General features: G+C 41.7%; 3 protein-coding genes across 13 annotated transcripts in view; all 3 read right to left on the reverse strand.

The window, feature by feature from the left end:
* Positions 1-23,671, reverse strand: part of LOC311065419 (protocadherin gamma-C5-like) — a gene marked incomplete at its 5' end in the record, with an annotated part of 366,358 nt that overhangs the window by 31,624 nt on the left and 311,063 nt on the right. The window contains one exon of one of the 11 annotated variants that reach the window (XM_084085759.1): positions 1,014-3,482. The exons of the other annotated variants lie outside the window; for them this stretch is intronic. Coding sequence (XP_083941885.1) covers positions 1,014-3,467 — 2,454 coding nt within the window. Of the gene's footprint in view, positions 1-1,013; positions 3,483-23,671 lie in introns of those variants that run through there. 11 annotated transcript variants of the gene reach the window in all.
* LOC311065420 (protocadherin gamma-C5-like) lies at positions 4,554-7,040 on the reverse strand (the record flags this gene model as incomplete). The annotated part of the gene is made up of 1 exon (XM_084085772.1): positions 4,554-7,040. One exon carries the CDS (start codon positions 7,038-7,040, stop codon positions 4,554-4,556), a length of 2,487 nt encoding a protein of 828 aa, XP_083941898.1.
* Positions 12,279-14,747, reverse strand: LOC311065421 (protocadherin gamma-C5-like; the record flags this gene model as incomplete). The annotated part of the gene is made up of 1 exon (XM_084085773.1): positions 12,279-14,747. One exon carries the CDS (start codon positions 14,745-14,747, stop codon positions 12,279-12,281), a length of 2,469 nt encoding a protein of 822 aa, XP_083941899.1.

Consider the following 23,671-nt stretch of genomic DNA (forward strand, 5'->3'; position numbering starts at 1 on the left):
GTTCTCTATTCTATTGGCGCACAGGATCCATCTTACGCCCAATGAAAAAGAACCAGAGCTGCGTTGTTAAAGACACAGGAGTATTTAAAGCAGTGCTAGTAGCCTATGTATTGAAGAGCTTATCAGGGACACATTGGGACACATTTTACAATACGCCATAATGAAAATCAAATGAAATAGCCTACGTTCAGAGAATGGATATTTTCCCTATTCAAATATCACCACAAAAGTACTGCGAACTAATAAATTGAACAGGCCAACTTCTATTGTACTATATTTGAGCGCTTTGGTATGGCTTGAGAGTGAGAATGTTAGATCTAAACACATCAGGGCTGCCATTCACTTGTCACTGTCCAGAACAATGGTGCTGAAAACACTGTGCTGAAGCCACACATGCGATGCACATCAATGAAGTATAAAATCAAACTATGACAAGTGACAACGGTACTTTGTCAAAAGCATGAACGTCAATACTGATGTAGTAGGCCTACAAGTGCTGAAGCATTAAACGTACACACAATAGCAATTACGTTCTTAAGAAACAGTATAAGAGATGTGAACTGTCAACCTGTTTAACTGAAAAATATTCCTGGAAGACGAAATGGTAATGATAATATGAGGTTAGCAATAAAAGTATGATATTATAAGCTAAATTGAAATGCAATGAACAAGGATTTTTCTCTTTTTCACATATGATATTATTGTTAGAAAAATAAAGCAACCTCGCTACTCCTACCCACCCAACACTCATCCTGCATGGGCATAGAAGTGGAGCTGTGAAATAGCATCCTTAACTAATGATATATTACACTTGGTTAAAAGATGTAATGATGAGATCACGATAAATTCATGATGTATTAATGTATAAATTAATGATGAATTAATCATTAAGTAAGCATTAATTATGTGTATGAATTGGCATGCTCAAGTAAAGTGTGTCAGACTGGTTTTGGTTTAGGGCATTTTGCATAAGAATAAAAACAAAAAACTCCGTGCCATTATTCCCAGCTCACCTGTTGGCTCTCAAAGGTCCAAGTGCTGTCAGGTAAAGACGCATCTAGAACATTCATCATCTCCTTAAAGTCAGTGGTGCTGCTGGGTTTAACGAAGGTGAAATCACTGTACTCTGACATGGGAGAGAGACACGACCTGAACGACTGACTCTGAGACAACATGTCTCCTCCCAGGACCTCCACGTACTTAATAGGCCCGTCTGAGTTGAGCTGGATCTGCAGGTTTCTGTTGGGGTTCTTGTAATCATCAAAGTCACTCCGTCTCATGCAGCAACTATCGCTGCCTCTACTGTTCCTTATGCACTTAACAGCTAAAATTAGAAAAGTAACAAGAGACAGCACGGACACCCCAGCCAGAGAGAGAATCAAATAAAGTGTTATTCTCCCACTTTTCTTATTGGACTCGGTGGCTCTCTGTCGAAGATCCAAAATAGGCTCATGAAGTCCATCCTCTAGTAGGATTGACACTGTAACTGTGGTGGACTGGACTGGTTCTCCGTCGTCTTTGATCTCTATAATCAGCCTCTGAGAGGAGTCATCCTGCTCGTATACAGCGCGTTTAGTCCTCACCTCTCCTGTGTAAAGACTGACAGTGAACAGAGAGGCGTCCGTGGCCTCTGTCAGCTTATATGAGATCCAGGCGTTATGGCCCGAGTCAGCGTCCACGGCCGTCACCTTAGTAACCAGGTGGCCTGCTTTAGCAGAGCGAGGCATCCTCTGATGAGAGAGCGAGCCCAGAACAGCAGAGGAGGGGTAAATAACAGTGGGGGCATTGTCGTTCTGGTCCAGTATAAAAACATTTACAGTAGCGTTGCTGCTAAGAGATGGAGAGCCCTGGTCCTTTGCCTGCACCCGAATCTGAAACACCTTCAGTTTCTCATAGTCAAACGAGTGCATGCCGTAGATGCTGCCATTATCAGAGTTTATATACACATATGAGGACACAGACACGTCCTGCACTTTGGAGTCTAAAATAGAGTAGGAAATCTTTGCATTTTCCCCAAAATCTATATCAGTGGCAGACACCGAATATAGAATGGACCCTGGTACACAATTCTCTTTTAAGTACACGCTATATGAGGGCTGACTGAACAGAGGAGGGTTGTCATTCACATCAGTGATACGTACAGGTATAGTTTTCTTAGTAGTTAGAGGAGGAGAGGCTGAATCGGTGGCTGTTATCTCAATGTTATAGTCTGAGAAACGCTCTCGGTCTAAAGCACCGCTGGTAACTAGTGCGTAATTATTCGAAAACGATGGCTTCAGACTAAACGGAGAGCCCTTGGGTAGTTGTAAAGTTACTTTACCGTTATCACCTGAATCAAAATCCCTTACACTGATCAAAGCTACCACTGTGCCAGCAGGTGCATTTTCGCGCACTGGTTTTGGTTGAGATGTGAGGACAATGTCTGGTGCATTATCGTTAACGTCTGCAACATCAATTTGTACACGACAATGACCCTCCATTACAGGAGTGCCCTTGTCCTTTGCAGTTACTTCTATTATATAAGAGGTAGCACTCTCATAATCCAGTTCTCCTTTCAAATAAATCTCTCCCGTTAAAGAATTTATGTCAAATATTGATAAAACTGAATCTGGTGTGCGAGCGCCAAAAGAGAACTCGACATTGCCGTTTGGTCCCTGGTCAGCATCCGTTGCTTTAGTTTGAATTACAAATGTACCTTTTGTGCTGTTCTCCTCTAAAGACACTTTATACACATTTTTATCAAAAACGGGGAAATTGTCATTATTATCAAGAACATCGATTGTTATCTGTGATGTCCCAGACATGACGGGGTTTCCACCATCTAACGCTGTCAATAGTAGCTGATAAACAGATGTTTTCTCTCGGTCGAGGGGCCTTTCTAATACCAATTCAGGGACCGTTTTGCCATTTTCAACTTCTTTCATTTTCAATACAAAGCATTCGTTTTTACTTAAAGTGTATGATTTGAGCGAATTACCTCCCACATCTGGGTCCTCTGCGCTCTCTAAAGGAAAGCGTGTGCCGACCGCAGCGGATTCTGCGATTTTCAAAGACAGTTCTTTTGTAAGAAAACTAGGAGAATTATCATTTATGTCTCTTATGTCCACCTCTATACGATGTAGCTGCAACGGATCCTCAACGACAACCTGCAGAGGCAACACACAACTGACGCTTTGTCCGCATAAAGCCTCTCTGTCTATTCTCTCATTCACCACCAGCTCGCCCTTCCCCGCATCCACAGTGAAATACTGCTTACCAGCCTCTGAGGCAACGCTCAGTTTACGGTCAAAAATGTCTGACAATCCCAAACCCAGATCTTTGGCTAAATGTCCTACCACGGAGCCTTGTTTCAGCTCCTCCGGGATTGTGTAGCGTGTCTGTCCATCTATTGTACTCCACAAGAGAAAGAAATGATGCCACCAAAGAGCGTGCAACGTCCAGTCTCGGAATCCCATTCTCTTTGTCATCCCAAAACCATTAAAATATGTTATTTCCCATCGATATACAATATGGTTTGAAATCCATTTCCTGAAACGTTAATCCCACAGAATGATTCTTCAAATATTCCGCCATATCCTACGTTTAATAAAATATATTATAATATCATGACATACGAGCTCATAGCCTTGTCACCACAAGCTCTAACCAGTGTGAGGTGGTGCTGAAGCTTAGGGGGAGGGAGTAGATCTCTTTGTACAGTTTGATGTACTATTGGAGCACAGCGACAATCCCCATCATCCAATAAGAAACTGAACTGTGTTCTTAAAGTCACAGCAGCGTAAGAGGAGTCGTACACCACAGAGAGAAATAGCCCAATATGCTGTCATAATATTTTCTCATAAAACGAGGGTTCACATTACACTTGGGCTAGATATATTGAATTGCGCATGCACGCACGCACGCGCGCGCGCACACGCACGCACGCACGCACGCACGCACGCACGCACACACACACACACACACACACACACACACACACACACACACACACACACACACACACACACACACACACACACACACACACACACACACACACACACACACACACACACACACACACACACACACACACACACACACATACAACTCATTCCTTGAAAAATATAAACGAGTAGTGGTAATGAGCGTGGAGCAGTTTCTTTAGTTTAGACAGAATTAACACCACATGACATGACACTTCATGAATGTGGCAGCCTACTGAAAAGGAAAGGAGTGGTGATGCTGTAACTGTCCACCTCAGTGGTGCTGAAACGTGGTCGCAAATGCCATCACCCAAAACAACGAATGTCAAACAGAGCGTGCTCTAAGTACTAATTGGTCAGATGGTAGTGAATGTGTTGTTACATGTGTTATACGCAACCCAATGTAGAAATATTTTGTAATGCCTTTCAGGCACAAACATTTCAATAGGTTTTAATTAAAGACGAGGTTAGAGATTATTTCAGGTCAGAGTTTTTTGACCTGAAATTAGGACACCACTCCTACCAACCTAGCAGTGTTTTCTTATCACTGGCATGAGGGCGCAGTGTAAAACGTAACCATTTTTTCAATCATCTTCTCACCTGTTGGCTTTCAAAGGTCCACGTGCTGTCAGGTAAAGACGCATCTAGAACGTTCATCATCTCCTTAAAGTCAGTGGTGCTGCTGGGTTTAACGAATGTGAAATCACTGTACTCTGACATGGGAGAGAGACACGACCTGAACGACTGACTCTGAGACAACATGTCTCCTCCCAGGACCTCAACGTACTTAATAGGTCCGTCAGTGTTGAGCTGGATTTGTAGGTTTCTATTGGGGTTCTTGTAACCGTCACAGTCAGTTCGCCTTATGCAGCAACTACCGTTGCCTCCACTGTTCCTTATGCACTTAACAGCTAATATTAGAAATGTAACAAGAGATAGCACTGACACCGCAGCCAGAGAGAGAATCAAATAAAGCGTTATTCTCCCACTTTTCTTAATGGGCTCTGCTTTCTTCCGTAGATCCAAAATAGGCTCATGGAGTCCATCTTCTAGTAGGATTGACACTGTAACTGTGGCGGACTGGACTGGTTCTCCGTCATCTTTGATCTCTATAATTAGCCTCTGAGAGGAGTCATCCTGCTCGTATACAGCGCGTTTAGTCCTCACCTCTCCTGTGTAAAGACTGACAGTGAACAGAGAGGCGTCCGTGGCCTCTGCCAACTTATAGGAGATCCAGGCGTTATGGCCCGAGTCAGCGTCCACGGCCGTCACCTTAGTAACCAGGTGGCCTGCTTTAGCCGAGCGAGGCATCCTTTGATGAGAGAGCGAGCCCAGAACAGCGGAGGAGGGGTAAATAACAGTGGGGGCATTGTCGTTTTGGTCCAGTATAAAAACATTTACAGTAGCGTTGCAGCTAAGAGATGGAGAGCCCTGGTCCTTTGCCTGAACCCGAATCTGAAACACCTTCAGTTTCTCATAGTCAAACGAGTGCATGCTGTAGATGCTGCCATTATCAGAGTTTATGTAGACATATGAGGAAACAGACAAGTCCTGCACTTTGGAATCTAAAATAGAGTAGGAAATCTTAGCATTTTCACCTAAATCCAGATCAGTTGCTGACACAGAGTAAAGAATTGAGCCTGCTATTCCATTCTCCTTTAAATACACATTATACGTGGGCTGGGTGAATATAGGATGATTGTCATTAACATCAATGATGTTGACAGGTATAGTTTTCTTACTAGTCAGGGGAGGAGATCCTGAATCTTTGGCTGATATTTCAATATTATACTGTGAGAAGCTCTCTCGGTCTAAAACACCATTGGTAACCAGTGCGTAATTATTAGAAAATGATGGTTTAATACTAAATAGAGATTCCTTTGGCAGATGTAAGATCACTTTGCCATTATCACCCGAGTCAAGGTCTCTAGCACTGATCAAAGCTACTACGGTGCCACTGGGCGCATCCTCACGCACCGGCTTCGGCTGAGAGGTGAGAAAAATTTCGGGTGCATTATCGTTAACGTCTAAAACCTCTACATGCACACTACAATGCCCTTCCATTCCAGGAATGCCTTTATCTTTTGCAGTGATGTCTATTTCATAATTTGCATTTTTTTCGAAATCTAATTGACCTTTTAGAAATATTTTTCCCAATATAGGGTCGATATGAAATACAGACAGAATACTGTCTGGTGTGTGCAATCCAAATGAATATTCTATTTCTCCATTTTGACCATCATCAATGTCTGTCGCTTTAGTTTGTACAATCAATTCACCATCTGCAGAAGTTTCACTTACAGATACTTTGTATATTGGTGTTTCAAAAACGGGAACATTATCATTAATATCAAGAACTCTAATAGAGAGTTGAGTGGTGCCAGATCTCACCGGATTGCCTCCATCAATTGCTGTTAATAAAACTTTGTGGACAGCCTTTTTCTCTCTGTCCAAAGATTTCACCAAGACCAACTCGGGAATTTTCCGCCCACCAGCAACATCTTTAATCTTTATATTAAAACATTCATCTTTACTGAGATAATATGATTTCAATGAGTTACTCCCAACATCAGGGTCTAATGCACTTTCTAAAGGAAAACGTACCCCTGCAGCTGTAGATTCCGCTATTTCTAACGTGACATCATTTGATGGGAATCGAGGTGAATTATCATTGATGTCCTGTATTTCAACTTCAACACGATAAAGCTGTAACGGGTCCTCGATGACAACTTGGAGAGGTAGAACACAGCTGGCGCTTTGTCCACATAAAGCCTCTCTGTCTGTTCTCTCATTCACCACCAGCTCGCCCTTTCCCGCATCCACACTGAAATACTGCTTACCAGCCTCCGAGGCGACACGCAGTTTACGGTCAGAAATCTCAGATAGTCCTAAACCCAGATCTTTAACTAAATTTCCTACCACTGAGCCCTGTTTTAGCTCCTCTGGTATTGTGTAACGAGTCTGTCCCTCTATTGTACTCCAAATGAGAAAGAAATAATTCCACCATAGAGCCTGCCATCTCCAGTCTCGGTATCCGATTGTCTTTGTCATCCCTGGACCGTTACACTGTATCATTATCCATCGAGAGGATATTTAGATCTAAGCGCATCATCAAAATCCATCACCTGGAAGATATTCCAACAGAACCATCACCAACATATTTGTGCATTACTGGTTGCAAAACGATATACTTATTTATATATTCTAGTATAAGCGTTCGATCCTCTCCCTCCCGTGTCTTTGAGCATTGTGGTGCTGGAGATGCATGGGGGAGGGAGTAGATCTCTTTGTACAGTTCTCTGTGCTATTGGTGCACAGATTCTCCCTCTAAACACCAATACGAGGGAAATATAGAGAGCTCTTAAAGTCACAGAAGCCTCTATTTATACACACAAATGATTGATCGACATAGAAATGGTACGTCGATTGTTTCTAGTTAAATGACCCACTGGATGAAAAAGCATATAAAGTAATACAATAAAAAACAATATTCTTACTAAAAATAATGGTAACTTGAGCTGGGTCACTAACGCCTTCAGGTAGAGTAGCCTATGCATTTGAGGGTTAAATATTATATTTATCCAACGATTAGCAAAACCCGTAATAAGATTTAAAAATGGATAAAAAATAAATAAATAAATAAATAAATAGATGTTTAGTTTCATAAGTGATTGCATAGGCCATTTTCGCTAGATTAATTTGCCCATTTCAGGTGAGCGCTGCTGTCCACAAAAGCGGTGCTGAATTAACGCTTTATATAGGCCTGCATGACAATGTTATGTGCACATATCATTGAACGATAGAAACACATTCATGCACTCTATCCTATTATTATGGTCGTATTTTTGTTATATTTCTTCTATTCAATTTGCAACATCTTCTAATGTGTTATTATTCAGCTTGGATGGATGTGTAGTATGTGGCAGGCATGAGTGTGTCTGTGCAGGTCTGTAATAGGTTTGTGCACTCCCCACAGATGATTTGGTGCGGTAACCTCCTGCTCAAGCTCTTAATTGTCTAACTAAGGAAGTTGGCTAAAAAAAAAAAAAAAAAAAAAAAAATAGCTAATGGTGCAGGCAGTAGGCGTTCACCTGAAATGAGCATTTTAATTGAGTGATATTTTCTCGTAGGGTGAAGACCTACGCAATCACTTATAAAACGAAACATCTATTTAAAATAAAAAAAATCCGGTGGGGTAAATTGTTTTGCTTGTATTTCTATTTAGAACTTTTTCAAATTCAAATAGATCCATGTGATTGAAAAATAAAAATGAAGCAAAAACTAAACATTATTCCACAGAAAACCAGACAAAGAGATAGACTGTATATAAAATTTACATTCTCCATATGACTGGCCTATACTGCCCTACATGATGCATGTTTGACTTTGAGACGAAAGGTGCAGGTAATTGTACTGTAGCCTACTTGGGCTTTGTAGAGCAGTAAAGCCATACTGACTGAGTTAATTTATGGCTTAATCATTCAAAATCAACACGTTGTTTTACTAGGCCTATTATGACGAACAGTGTGTCATGTACCATTGACAAATCAGGCACAATATGGAACGTCAGTTACGTCACAATTATTTTTCTTTTAATCTGCTCACCTGCTGGCTCTCAAATGTCCACGTGCTGTCAGGTAAAGAAGCGTCTAGCACGTTCATCATCTCCTTAAAGTCAGTGGTGCTGCTGGGTTTAACGAAGGTGAAATCACTGTACTCTGACATGGGAGAGAGACACGACCTGAACGATTGACTCTGAGATAACATGTCTCCTCCCAGGACCTCCACATACTTAATAGGTCCGTCTGAGTTGAGCTGGATCTGCAGGTTTCTGTTGGGGTTCTTGTAATCATCAAAGTCACTCCGTCTCATGCAGCAACTACCGCTGCCTCTACTGCTCCTTATGCACTTAACAGCTAAAATGAGAAAAGTAACAAGAGACAGCACGGACACCCCAGCCAGAGAGAGAATCAAATAAAGTGTTATTCTCCCACTTTTCTTATTGGGCTCAGCTGCTTTCCTTCGGAGGTCCAAAATAGGCTCATGGAGTCCATCCTCTAGTAGGATAGAAACCGTGACAGTGGCAGACTGGACTGGTTCTCCGTCGTCTTTGATCTCTATAATCAGCGTCTGAGAGGAGTCGTCCTGCTCATATACAGCGCGTTTAGTCCTCACCTCTCCTGTGTAAAGACTGACAGTGAACAGAGAGGCGTCCGTGGCCTCCTTCAGTTTATAGGAGATCCAGGCGTTATGGCCCGAGTCAGCGTCCACGGCCGTCACCTTAGTAACCAGGTGGCCTGCTTTAGCAGAGCGAGGCATCCTCTGATGAGAGAGCGAGCCCAGAACAGCAGAGGAGGGGTAAATAACAGTGGGGGCATTGTCGTTCTGGTCCAGTATAAAAACATTAACAGTAGCGTTGCTGCTAAGAGATGGAGAGCCCTGGTCCTTTGCCTGCACCCGAATCTGAAACATCTTCAGTTTCTCATAGTCAAACGAGTGCATGCTGTAGATGCTGCCATTATCAGAGTTTATGTAGACATATGAAGACACAGACACGTCCTGCACTTTGGAATCTAAAATAGAATAGGACATCTTTGCATTTTCACCAAAATCTAGATCTGATGCAGACACTGTATACAGTATTGACCCTGCCATGCCATTCTCCTTTGAGTACACATTATATGAGGGTTGATTGAATACTGGAGGGTTGTCATTCACATCAATTATGCTCACAGGTATAGTTTTCTTACTAGTTAGAGGAGGAATACCCGAATCGGTTGCTATTATTTCAATAATATATTCAGAATAGTTCTCTCTGTCTAAAACTCCACTGGTAATCAACGCGTAATTATTAGAAAATGATGGTTTCAGATTAAAAGGCGAGCCTTTTGGGAGCTTTAACGTCACTTTACCATTATCACCTGAGTCAAGGTCCCGTGCACTAATTAAGGCTACTACTGTGCCAGTTGGCGCGTCTTCGTGTACTGAGCTGGGTTTTGAAGTGATAACAATTTCGGGGGCATTATCGTTATTATCTAATACTTCTATTTGAACAGTACAATGGCCCTCCATTTCGGGAATTCCCTTGTCTTTTGCCCTAACATCAATCCGATACGAATTAGCTTTCTCATAATCAAGATAGCCTTTTAAATGCACCTCCCCCGTCAATGAATTGATTTCAAATATGGAGAGCACGACATCAGGCGTTCGTTTGCCAAAGAAATACATTATCTGTCCATTTGGACCCTCGTCAATATCTGTTGCTTTCAGTTTAAGAATAGACGTACCTTTAGAGGTACTTTCTTTAATGCTGACCTTATAAACGGCATTTTCGAATACAGGAACATTATCATTAATATCAACTACCGTTATGGTTATCTGTGATGTTCCTGATTTGATAGGATTTCCACCATCTACGGCCGTCAAAAGGAGCGTGTGAACAGCTCTTTTCTCCCGATCAAGAGGTCTTTCTAGAATTAGTTCAGGAACTTTCTTTCCATCTTCAACTTCTTTAAACTTCAAACTGAAACACTCATCTTTACTAAGAGTGTATGTTTTCAACCCATTATTGCCAACATCGGGATCCTCTGCGCTCTCCAGTGGGAAGCGCACACCCGCAACGGTGGATTCAGGTATTTCCAGGGAAATGTCATTTGCAAGGAAACTAGGAGAATTATCATTAATGTCTTTTATTTCCACTTCTATCCGGTGTAGCTGTAACGGGCTCTCTACAACAACTTGCAGAGGTAGAACACAGCTGGCGCTTTGTCCGCATAAAGCCTCTCTGTCTATTCTGTCATTCACCACCAGCTCGCCCTTCCCCGCATTCACACTGAAATACTGCTTACCAGCCTCCGAGGCAACACGCAGTTTACGGTCAAAAATCTCCGATAGTCCCAAACCCAGATCTTTGGCTAAATTTCCAACAACAGACCCCTGTTTTAATTCCTCCGGGATGGTATAGCGAGTTTGCCCGTCTATTGTACTCCACATGAGAAAGAAATGATGCCACCAAAGAGCGTGCCATCTCCAGTCTCGATATCCAATTGTCTTTGTCATCCCTAATCTGTTACAATACGTTAATTCCCATTGAGACAAAGCACAGAAATGTGTTCAAATCCATCTTCTGAAACCTCAATGCCACAGAAAGATTCTGCAAGTATCTGCATAACTAAATCACAGATCTTATATCATGACAGAATGTACAGAGCACTACATAGCGCTGTCTCCTCCGGCTCTGACCATTGTGGAGGGATATGGTGCTGAAGCTGCATGGGGGGAGGGAGTAGATCTCTTTGTACAGTTTTGTATGCTATTGGAGCACAGCATATTTCCTCACTATCCAATAAGAGGAACTGAACAGTGCTCTTAAAGTCACAGCAGCCTAGAAGCATGCCATAGAGGGACAACAAATAACCTCAGTCTATGCATGGTTTTCAATACCATTTCTCCGAATATGTATTACTTAGGCTGCATTAGAAAAACATCAACATCAAAAACATTACATTTTCTCCAATTTATTTTTTCATGAACCACTAAATCCACAATGGTATCAAAGTATATTATGACGTTACTATTAATTCAACACTCTACAATTCACGCCACCCACATTTTAATTGCAATTTGCCAATCAATAAAACGCAATACATTTATCTGCGATAATGTGAGTGTCGTAAAAGTGGACTCTCGATTGCAAACCAGTAACCGAAAAAAATATAGAAAGCAATAAGTAGCTATTCTCGCCCTCATTACACTTTACTTCCCCTATCCCTTTCTTCCAGTCCTCATATGTACCTTATATGTAATTTCGAGGAAAAGAGGGAAGGAAAGGTGGAACAATAAAGAAGTAAGAGCTTCTGGGATTTGTCAAGGATATTCATGCGTCCATTAGTGAGTGTACGTGCTTTTCTATTTTGCTATATAGTATTTCATTTTTAGAGACAGGCATTTTTCTATAGTAGTTCAAATAACAAATGAAAAGATACACTAAAGACGGAGCCGAGACTTGTGAGTACAAATCTTCAGAACTAATTATGACAAAATTAACTGAAAATAGGAGGGAGGAAAGGAGTTAACGTTACTGTTATGTGTTTGAGCAACTGTCCACCTCAGTGGTGCTGAAACGTGGTGGACGAAGCCTTCTGCGGTCAAACTTAAAATAAATCATAATATAACTCTGGAAGTGACAACATCGACAAAGACAGATCATGCTCGCTCAGACGCACACGCACACGCACACACAGAGGTATTAATGAAGTATAGTCAATGGATACAAATTGTAGCAGAGGCATCATTTTGATTTTAACACAGAGTTTATTCTCTGCTCACCTGTTGGCTCTCAAACGTCCACGTGCTGTCAGGTAAAGACGCATCTAGAACGTTCATCATCTCCTTAAAGTCAGTGGTGCTGCTGGGTTTAACGAAGGTGAAATCACTGTACTCTGACATGGGAGAGAGACACGACCTGAACGACTGACTCTGAGACAACATGTCTCCCCCCAGGACCTCAACGTACTTAATAGGTCCATCTGTGTTCAGCTGGATTTGCAGGTTTCTGTTGGGGTTCTTGTAACCGTCACAGTCAGTTCGTCTCATGCAGCAACTACCGTTGCCTCTACTGCTCCTTATGCACTTAACAGCTACGATTAGAAAAGTCATAAGAGAGAGCACAGACACTGCAGCTAGAGAGAGAATCAAATAAAGTGTGACTCTCCCACTTTTCTTATTGGGCTCAGCTGCTTTCTTGCGTAGATCCAAAATGGGCTCATGTAGTCCATCCTCTAGTAGGATAGAAACCGTGACAGTGGCAGACTGAACTGGTTCTCCGTCGTCTTTGATCTCTATAATCAGCGTCTGAGAGGAGTCGTCCTGCTCGTATACAACACGTTTAGTCCTCACCTCTCCTGTGTAAAGACTGACTGTGAACAGAGAGGCGTCCGTTGCCTCCACCAACTTATAGGAGATCCAGGCGTTATGGCCCGAGTCAGCGTCCACGGCCGTCACCTTAGTAACCAGGTGGCCTGCTTTAGCAGAACGAGGCATCCTCTGATGAGAGAGCGAGCCCAGAATAGCGGAGGAGGGGTAAATAACAGTGGGGGCATTGTCGTTCTGGTCCAGGATAAAAACATTTACAGTAGCGTTGCTGCTAAGAGATGGAGAGCCCTGGTCCTTTGCCTGCACCTGAATTTGAAACACCTTGAGTTTCTCATAGTCAAACGAGTGCATGCTGTAGATGCTGCCATTATCAGAGTTGATGTACACATATGACGACACAGACACGTCCTGCACTTTGGAGTCTAAAATAGAGTAGGAAATCTTGGCATTGTCACCGACGTCACAATCGGTGGCTGACACTGAGAATAAAAGTTTACCTGGTTCATAATTCTCTTTTACGTAAATTATATACAATGTTTGTGAGAATACAGGTGGGTTGTCATTTACATCTAAAACATCAATTGAAATTTCCTTTTCATTTGTCAGGGGTGGGGAACCTGCGTCCGTTGCTCGAATTGTAATTTTATATTGGGGGAATTTCTCTCGATCAAGTTTAGTATTTGTAACAAGTGCGTAATTGTCAGAAAATGATGGCTTCAATTTAAAGGGACTTTCTGTGGGTAAACTTAAACTCGTCTTGCCATTATCACCAGAGTCAATATCTTTAGCATTTATCAGGGCAACTACAGTGCCCGGGGGAGAATCCTCCCTAACAGGACTGGACAGAGAAGTGAGAATAATTTCTGGAGAATTGTCATTAACGTCTTTTACCTCCACGTGAACTGTACAATGGCTATCCATAGCAGGAGTTCCTCTATCGGTTGCTCTAACATCAAATTCATATTTTCTTGACTTTTCATAATCCAAGCTATCATTGATATATACTGCCCCTGTATGAGGATCTATTGCAAATGTTTTAAGTATAATTTCCAATGTATCCTCAGCAAAAGAATACAATACTTCTCCGTTTTCTCCATCATCAAGATCAATTGCTTTAACCGTCAGAATTTCGCCACCTTTTAATGAATCTTCGTTAACAGGGACTTCATAAAGTGATTTCTCAAACTGAGGTGCATTATCGTTTATGTCCAACACATTAATAATAACATCGGATGTTCCCGATCTTACAGGATTTCCACCATCTAAAGCAGTGAGAATGAGCTTATAAAATGCACGTTTTTCTCTATCCAAACCTTTTTGCAGAACTATTTCTGGCATTTTTGTCCCGTCTTTGTTAGTTTTCACATTCAATGTAAAGTGCTCGTTCTGACTGAGTTTATAGGATTTTAAAGCATTTGAGCCCACGTCTGGATCCACTGCGCTTTTAAGAGGAAAGCGAGTTCCGATGACTGTCGACTCTGCAATATTCAAAACATGTTCAGGTTTGAGAAAAACGGGCCCATTGTCATTTATATCTTGTATTTCTACCTCAACACGAAATAGTTGCAAAGGATGGTCAATGATCACTTGCAGAGGTAGAACACAGCTGACGCTTTGTCCGCATAAAGCCTCCCTGTCTATTCTCTCATTCACCACCAGCTCGCCCTTCCCCGCATCCACACTGAAATACTGCTTACCAGCCTCAGAGGCGACGCGCAGTTTACGGTCAAAAATCTCAGATAGTCCCAAACTCAGATCTTTGGCTACACTTCCAACAACTGAGCCTTGTTTTAATTCCTCCGGGATTATGTAGCGAGTCTGTCCATCTATTGTACTCCACACGAGAAAGAAGTAATGCCACCAAAGAGAATGCCATCTCCAGTCTCTGTATCCGATTGTCTTTGTCATCCCTGCACTGTTTCAGTCCCCTATTTCCCATCAAAAACAAAGAGATCCACGTTCAAATCCATCGCAAACCAATATAATCCAACAGATTGCCAAATTATTGGCAATATTTACATCTGACATTTTTTTAACCTTCGACAGAATGTATTGGCATATCCACTCTCTCCTTCGGTTTTTGTAGCACTGTGAGGGTTACAGTGCTGATGCTATGGGGGGAGGAGTAGATCTCTTTGTACAGTTCTGCATGCTATTGGTCAGATCCACTCTCTTTGAACCAATAAAAACGTCAGCGAGCAGCCAGCGCTTTTAGAGATACAGGATAACCTGAGTTAAATATGTCAGTGGAGTCTGGAGAGACAGGATGAGATGTCTATCGATGTATGCTACAAGTATTAAAATAGGTTGTATGTTCCCGCTATATATGCATAGGAAGACACACAAAATAAGTCTTTCTTTAACTTAATGAGTTCTCATTAAAGCCATTTTCAATAAATCAAAGTAGAACACCAACAAGAAGTGTGAAATTATTAATCAACTAATTTAAAAGACAGATTACAAGTATTGACAGGGCCATCAATGGTGAGTGGTCTGAAAAAAAAAAAAAAAACCTGCCTTTTTGACATGTGGGTACATAAAATAAAGAAAAGAAAAGAAAAAATATCCCGTTATAGCCTACATGGGCCTAGAATTGTTAATGAAGTCTGATGGCTCTCAAAATATATATTAAACACACCAAGCAGCACAAAATAGGGCCTATACCACATTTCATCAAAATGCAATTCTGATGCTGGTGTTCTCACTTATATTTCGTAATTTATATCCATTGTGGCATAATCCATATTTATGTGCCAAGCACGTAAATGCATGTGACTGTGGGTGGGGGGTTGTCTAACATATGGCACAATGAACCTATATATTACAAAATTCAAGTGAGAACACCAACATCAGCATTTTGATTTTGTGTTTTCAATAATAATCGTAAATATAGATTGTTATATCTCAATATAAAATATATAAAAAACTATTTTGAGGAATGAGATCCTATCAAAGTAAGAGTGACAAGAACCCACTGTCAAAAAGGATGGTGTAGTCCTTTAAATATCAACAGGAAACCCGGACGCTGTCCATGGTGCTGAAACAGCCACCCATGCAGAAAAACAACAACCGTAACAACGGCAGAGCTCATGTCGTGCTGACATATTCAAATGCAGAAAACATGAGCAGAAACTACAAAGTCCATATTTTATCTTACTTACACAAATTACCTATCAGAAAGCATAAGGCAGACAATAAAAAGAAAAGAAAGAGAAAAAAAAGAAAGAAAATACAAATACAATGCACTTTATCTCTGCTCACCTGTTGGCTCTCAAAGGTCCACGTGCTGTCAGGTAAAGACGCATCTAGAACGTTCATCATCTCCTTAAAGTCAGTGGTGCTGCTGGGTTTAACGAAGGTGAAATCACTGTACTCTGACATGGGAGTAAGACATGACCTGAACGATTGACTCTGAGACAACATGTCTCCTCCCAGGACCTCCACGTACTTAATAGGTCCGTCTGTGTTGAGCTGGATCTGCAGGTTTCTATTGGGGTTCTTGTAATCATCAAAGTAAGTCTGTCTCATGCAGCAACTATCGCTGCTTCTACTGTTCCTTATGCACTTGACTGCTAAGATGAGTAAAGTCACAAGAGACAGCACGGACACCGCGGCCAGAGAGAGAATCAAATAAAGTGTGACTCTCCCACTTTTCTTATTGGGCTCAGTTGCTTTCGTCCGTACATCCAAAATGGGCGCATGTAGTCCATCCTCTAGTAGGATAGAAACTGTAACCGTGGCAGATTGGACTGGTTCACCGTCATCTTTGATCTCTATAATCAGCCTCTGAGAGGAGTCATCCTGCTCGTATACAGCACGTTTAGTCCTCACCTCTCCTGTGTAAAGACTGACAGTGAACAGAGAGGCGTCCGTGGCCTCTGCCAACTTATAGGAGATCCAGGCGTTATGGCCCGAGTCAGCGTCCACGGCTGTCACCTTAGTAACAAGGTGGCCTGCTTTAGCAGAGCGAGGCATCCTCTGATGAGAGAGCGAGCCCAGAATAGCGGAGGAGGGGTAAATAACAGTGGGGGCATTGTCGTTTTGGTCCAGTATAAAAACATTAACAGTAGCGTTGCAGCTAAGAGATGGAGAGCCCTGGTCCTTTGCCTGCACCTGAATCTGAAACACCTTCAGTTTCTCATAGTCAAACGAGTGCATGCTGTAGATGCTGCCATTATCAGAGTTGATGTACACATATGAGGACACAGACACGTCCTGCACTTTGGAGTCTAAAATAGAGTAGGAAATCCTGGCATTTGCTCCCATGTCAGCATCGGTGGCTGACACTGAGCATAATATTTTTCCAGGCGCATAATTCTCTTTTACATAAACAACATAATGAGGTTGGGAAAAAACTGGTGGGTTGTCATTTACATCTAGCACGTCAACAGTGATTATTTTCTTACTAGACAATGAGGGTTTTCCCGAGTCAACAGCATTTATCTGTATGCTATATTGGGCATTTATTTCACGATCAAGTGGTCCATTCGTCACTAGTGCGTAATGCTTGGAGACAGAGGGGTTTAGCTTGAATGGAGACTTTGAAGATATGCTCAGCTTTATTTTACCGTTATCACCAGAATCTGGGTCCTTGGCACTTAACAAAGCTATAACTGTTCCAATGGCCGAATCCTCTGCAACGGGTGTTGTCAGTGATGTAACAATTATTTCAGGTGTATTATCGTTAATGTCAATTATTTTTATTTCAACGCTGCAATGTCCATCCATCTGAGGATTCCCTTTGTCTTTAGCAATGACGTCAAATCTATGTAACGAATTATTTTCGTAGTCTAAAGCCCCCTTCACAACAATAGCCCCAGAGGAAGGTTCTATATCAAACAGTGATATAATTAAATCAGTTGTTCGATCCCCCAAAAAGTATTCAATTTCTCCATTCAAACCTTCATCTGGATCAGTTGCTTTCACGTGTAATATGTCTGTCCCTGGCGTCACACTTTCACTAACATTAGCCTCATACACTTGTCTCATAAACTGGGGTGCATTATCATTAATGTCTAGAACCGTAACGGTGATTTCAGAGGTTCCTGAACGCACAGGATCCCCACCATCAATTGCAGTCAAAATAAGAGTGTGCACAGGTTGTCTCTCTCGATCAAGAGATTTTTCTAAGACTAATTCGGGGAATTTTGTTCCATCTTTGTGATTTTTAACGTTTAATTTGAAATGGTCATTTTTGCTGATGGTATAAGTTCGTATGGTATTGGAAACAACGTCTGGATCAAGTGCGCTTTCCAGGGGAAATCTTGCGCCTGGATTGATTGATTCTGCTATTTTCAAAGCACTTTCTTTTGTAGTGAAACTCGGGGAATTGTCATTGATGTCTTGTATTTCAATCTCTACTCGATGCAGCTGGAGTGGGTTTTCTATAACGACCTCCAAAGGCAGCAAACACGGCACTCTTTGTCCACACATTTTTTCCCTGTCTATCCTCTCACTCACCACCAGTTCTCCCTTCCCTAGGTCCACACTGAAATATTGCTTACCAGACTCCGAGGTTATGCGCAATTTTCGTCGGTAGAGTTCAGAGACAACCAAACCAAGATCTTTGGATAAATTCCCTACAACAGAGCCCTGTTTCAGTTCCTCCGGGATTGTGTAGCGAGTCTGTGCGTCTATTGTACTCCACAAGAGAAATAAATGATGCCACCACAAAAGCACCTGCCATGCAGGCAGTCTATTCCACATTATTCCATCAAAAGCCATCATTACACCCAAAATGTACCTTCTAAGGGTTAGGTGATAACAAATAAAATAATATGATCCAATGTCGATGCCTCCTCATATTTGACAGTGATGGACATGCTTTGTATCCGTATAAGCATCCCTCTCTATCTTCTCTGTGGATTGTAAGGGTTACGGTACTGAAGCTGCACGGAGGGAGGGAGTAGATCTCTCTGTACAGTTTTGCATCCTATTGGTGCACAGAGCCTAGTGATTTCCACCAATCGTGGTACTGGTTTCAACAAGCATCCAGAGCCCAGTGACGTATCAATTATGATGCACCATCCGTTTTGTACTGTTGAGAACCACTGAATCACATGAAACGTTCAAAGACCACTGCTTATCGTTTGAGCACCATTGCCAACAATTTGTTTTTTAATGAAAAAAATATTTATTATTATTAGTATCATCATCATTACTATAAGTTTAAAAAAACATTTTTTTTTCAGGATGATTAAAATCCTGACAAAATGTATGCATGGCAGCACACAGCAAGACCATAAATGGCGAAGTATGGTGGATTATGGATAATTGTAGAATCAAACACAGAATACATTGTGAGTGGATGTATGCATATTGCCTATACATCTTCTGTCCCTGCACCCTGTGATGTCTCTGTGGCTGACAAGGCTCTTCGTTGCCTTCCCGTGGTCAGAGAAAGATAGTGCACCCTACACACGTTATCACGTAACCAGGGCACTCTGTGAGGCTCAGAAATAATTATGCCAGCACCAGCAGTCGACATAAAATACCCGTATGGAGGTCTGTAGAGCAAACGAAAAGGGAGGGGGAGAGGAGCGTATGTAGGTGGGTGTTTTTCCACAGTGGTCTCTCTCGCTCACGCTCACACACACACACACACACACACACACACACACACACACACACACACCCACACACCCACACACCCACACACACACACACACACACACACACACACACACACACACACACACACACACACACACACACACACACACACACACACACACACACACGCATTGACGTACGTCGTCATCTACCAATCAAATCAATCTAAAATGTAGAGCATGCCTCCTACTCCTAGATCTGCCTGCCAACAGACAGCACTAGCTGTGATTTATCCTAGACCATTAAAATGAAATGTCTAATTAAAGAAATGAAGTGAAACGGTAAACAAAATAAAAATACTGATAATAATTAACATGATAACAAAATAAGAAAACATTTTTGCTATAGATAGTTATTATTATTCTTTAATGCAAGTGCTCTGAATAGTCGAGGACGACAGAGGGAGATATAGAGAAGCCATGTGAGAGACCGGTAGAGGGAGGGGGAGAGGGCTGCTTCACAGAGATTAGTGGAGCTGGTTTCAGCACCAGGAGGGTGGACAGCGCCACACAGGCGGACAACTCGTGCTGCTGCAGCGAGGGAGGCTGCTTCTCGGCTCCCATGCAAACAGCACGGCAGGCATGCTTGAAGTCAAAACAACACCGTTCCCTTTCTCTTGCTGAACGGCATGATGCCGAGGCATTTAAAGACCAATAAACCGCACCACATCAAGGGCAGGAGTTGTTGGGATGTGGTAACAAATGTGTTATATGTTAATTATATGCTTCTATGAAAATATGTAGGCACATATTGGTGATAATTAGTTCAAATACAGTATGTGATAATATAAACTCCCGTGACACAATACGCCTTACCTTATCCTGGATATTTTGTATTTTTAATATGATAGCTTATGAGTTAGAGAACAACATCGAATTTCAGAGTCAACACATTCAAGCAAATACAAATGCCATTCATACTCTATGTATCCCTGTATTCAGCCTCACCATAGGTGCTGGCAGTGTGTTTGAGATGTAAAATGCAGAAATGATATACTAAAGAATTGAGCTCCATGAATAGTTGCACACTGATGTATTGATGCTTTGTCATCCAGTTTGTCTTTCATGACTATATTTAATTAACAATACCACATTCAGCTTAACATAGCCTTTTCAGTATAGTGAATCGCTTTTGTGGGTTTGTTTTGATCAATAGTGGTTGTTACTTGTGTCTCTATTGCTGCTGTTCATTCAGATCATAGAATTACCACCTTTCTAGATGAACAGAGGCACCTCTAAATAATGCTGATTACATTTCTAGCTTATTGTCCTTGCATGACACAATGGTTTGTTTCTGACCAGAGGTGTTAGTCACGTGATTCTCAAGTTGTTGATTGTAAACAAGCTGTTCTATCCACAGACAGACAATAAACTGTTGCAAGACGTGGCATGCACAATATTACATCTACAAGTTAAAAGTGGTCATACCAAGACCTTGGAATCAAAATGATTCAATGTATTTAGTTAATGCCTCTATGTATCCATTGTGTTTGTCCAATTCATTCCCCAAATAGTGCTTGACTGGCTCAGATCAGGTGACACTATAAACAGTTACAGCTGGAAGTAAACAAGATACTTGAATTTGTAATCTGACGTCTTAATAATTAAATGTAATTAAAATCTGCACTTATTGTGCAGATCTTTTTTCTTTTGTTCGATTTTCTCGATTTGTGTAGGCATGTACTCGCTGTTGCTATATGTTGTTGCATTAATTATTCAGTAAACATATCCAGGCAAGACAAATACCACTCACTATGGCTGTGATAATACCACCACAGTAACATTTAGCTGCAAGTAACATAGTTTACACTGTATGCTATTTGCAGAGACATAGACATCCAAGAAACTCAGATTGGTTATTAAAAAGGACAAGTTAAGGCCAACATTGTATTCCATAAAATGTAAAATAGGCCACCCATATATTGAATTTAGATGCCCAGACGTATCAGTAGGCAGAGATTTCTGATCATCTGGGTTGGACAATCTCCTGCAGAACATTTCGGAGAGGCTTAAGCCTGGTTTATACTTTGGCACACAACGGTGCAGCTTGTCGAACATAGCTGATCTACAAGCTCACAGGGCTTGTAGAACAGCTATGTTCGCCGCATGACCCAGTCGTACGACCAAGCGTATATCAAGCATTTGTCTTCTGTAGCCTCTATTACCCGCTGCTCATGACAATACTACAGAGCCAAAACATCAGACAAAAAGGTTCACTGTTCAAATACTTATGGAGCTCTATTTCTTCATTTGACCTAAGAGTTTAAAGTATAAAAAGTCACTGTTAATGTGAAATTGCATGGTGAAATGATGCCTTGATCAATCTTAATCAGTCTGTCAGTATAACGTGTGTGTTTGTTTAACCACATGAACCCTATATAGTTCTTTGACCCTGAGTCCCTCAGGGTCTATAGGCCCCCTCTTTGTTTACCTCTACACCAAATCTCTGTTCCAAAAATAGCCGATCACCTAGCTCACAATGTGAGAGCTTGTAGATCGGCTAGTTTTGCCAAATGATGAATAGGGACGCTGGGGTTCATGTGATTAATGGCATTGTGGTGAAATAATTTAAGCTAGGAATATTTCTTACCTTATTTGGAGAGACAGGGATATGACATTGAGACAGGAAACAAACAGCAGAACAGCAGCAGCAGAGGCAGGAAACATGGAAGAGAACAAACAGGAAACAAATTGTTGGTGAGACTGGTGCTCAGTATATATTATGGCTTTGGGAATCACAGTAACCAGCATACTTACCTTCTCACCCACCAGTGACAATGTTAATGTACTGAATGTGATTATAGTGTTAGATGTTTGATATTGATACTTGCTAACTTTCCAGATAACATCAATATTGCACATCAATACATACACAAGGAACTATGTATATGTTCAGAATGTGTGTGTGAGCAATAAGTAAGCACAGTGAACATAATATGTCAAAGGGACAATGTAAAGATGTATCTGTCGTTTTCATTTGGTACACATAAGCAAGTTGAGAACTTATGAGAACTTATAAAAGACATTAGTAATGATAATGAACTCAGGTCACATAAAAACTGAGAGAAAGAGAGAGACAGACAGACAGACAGACAGACAGACAGACAGACAGAGACAGAGCCTGACAGAGACTACGGAACGACAGGGAGAGAGTCAGACAGACAGACAGACAGACAGACAGACAGACAGACAGACAGACAGACAGACAGACATCAAAACTGTATATTAGCATAATTGTCTATGACCAAATAGAGGGGGGTAGAAGTAATAATGATACTAGTTGTGCAAGTGTAAAAAGTCATACAGGCAACTTGGGAGGAGAAATGAAAAGAAAAATAAGGGATTATCAGAGAGAGCAGCCCCTGTAGAAATTGAACACCACTATCAACCTCGCCCCATTTGGATGTAAGTGGGGCCAGTGCCAATATCTGACCAGGCCAGCCAAAAACACCCTACACTGTACCACAACCAGAAGTATGGCACAGAACCAGGAGTACCACTGTAGTACATGGACGATGGTCATCTGCTGCACAGAGACACTACCCTACTAGCAACAGCAGGGGGCCTCAAGGCGATGCCCTGGGATAAAATGATGCCTTTTTAATGATCTGCTTACATGCTGTGGCCAAGTGTGTCAGGGAGGGCTGTTTACACACATATGTGTGTGTGTGTGTGTGTGTGTGTGTGTGTGTGTGTGTGTGTGTGTGTGTGTGTGTGTGTGTGTGTGTGTGTGTGTGGGGGGGGGGGGGGGGGGGGGGTGGTGGGTGGTGTTCAGACAAAGCAGAACAAAGCAGACAGCCTTGCTGTCAAAAAATCCTTATGAGAGATAATACACGTTTTCCTCATTGTCTGTGTACATGAACAGATTACAACTAACAAACCTCATGACTGATTTATAAAGAGAGCGGCACTCAAGCACACACACGTAATATGAATATAACATGTATATATACACATAAACAACAAAAAACAAAAAACAGCATCACATTATCTCAAAACATTAGCAAAAACTGGAAACAAGACACAAAATAAAGCCAATATATATACATTTAATCAGAAACAAATAGGTAGATTGTTAAATCCTACCCCCACCCCAAACATCATGGATCACTCCCTCCCCTTCCCCCACCAACCCAGACCTGAGCATGAGGATGCTGCATCTCTCTGGCCCAACATAGGGGTCCATCCTGCCTTCCCTCTACCAACAGCTGTATGGATCTA

The sequence above is a fragment of the Gymnoscopelus microlampas genome (genome assembly GCF_963454915.1).
Source record: "Gymnoscopelus microlampas genome assembly, chromosome: 18".
Lineage (NCBI taxonomy): Eukaryota > Metazoa > Chordata > Actinopteri > Myctophiformes > Myctophidae > Gymnoscopelus > Gymnoscopelus microlampas.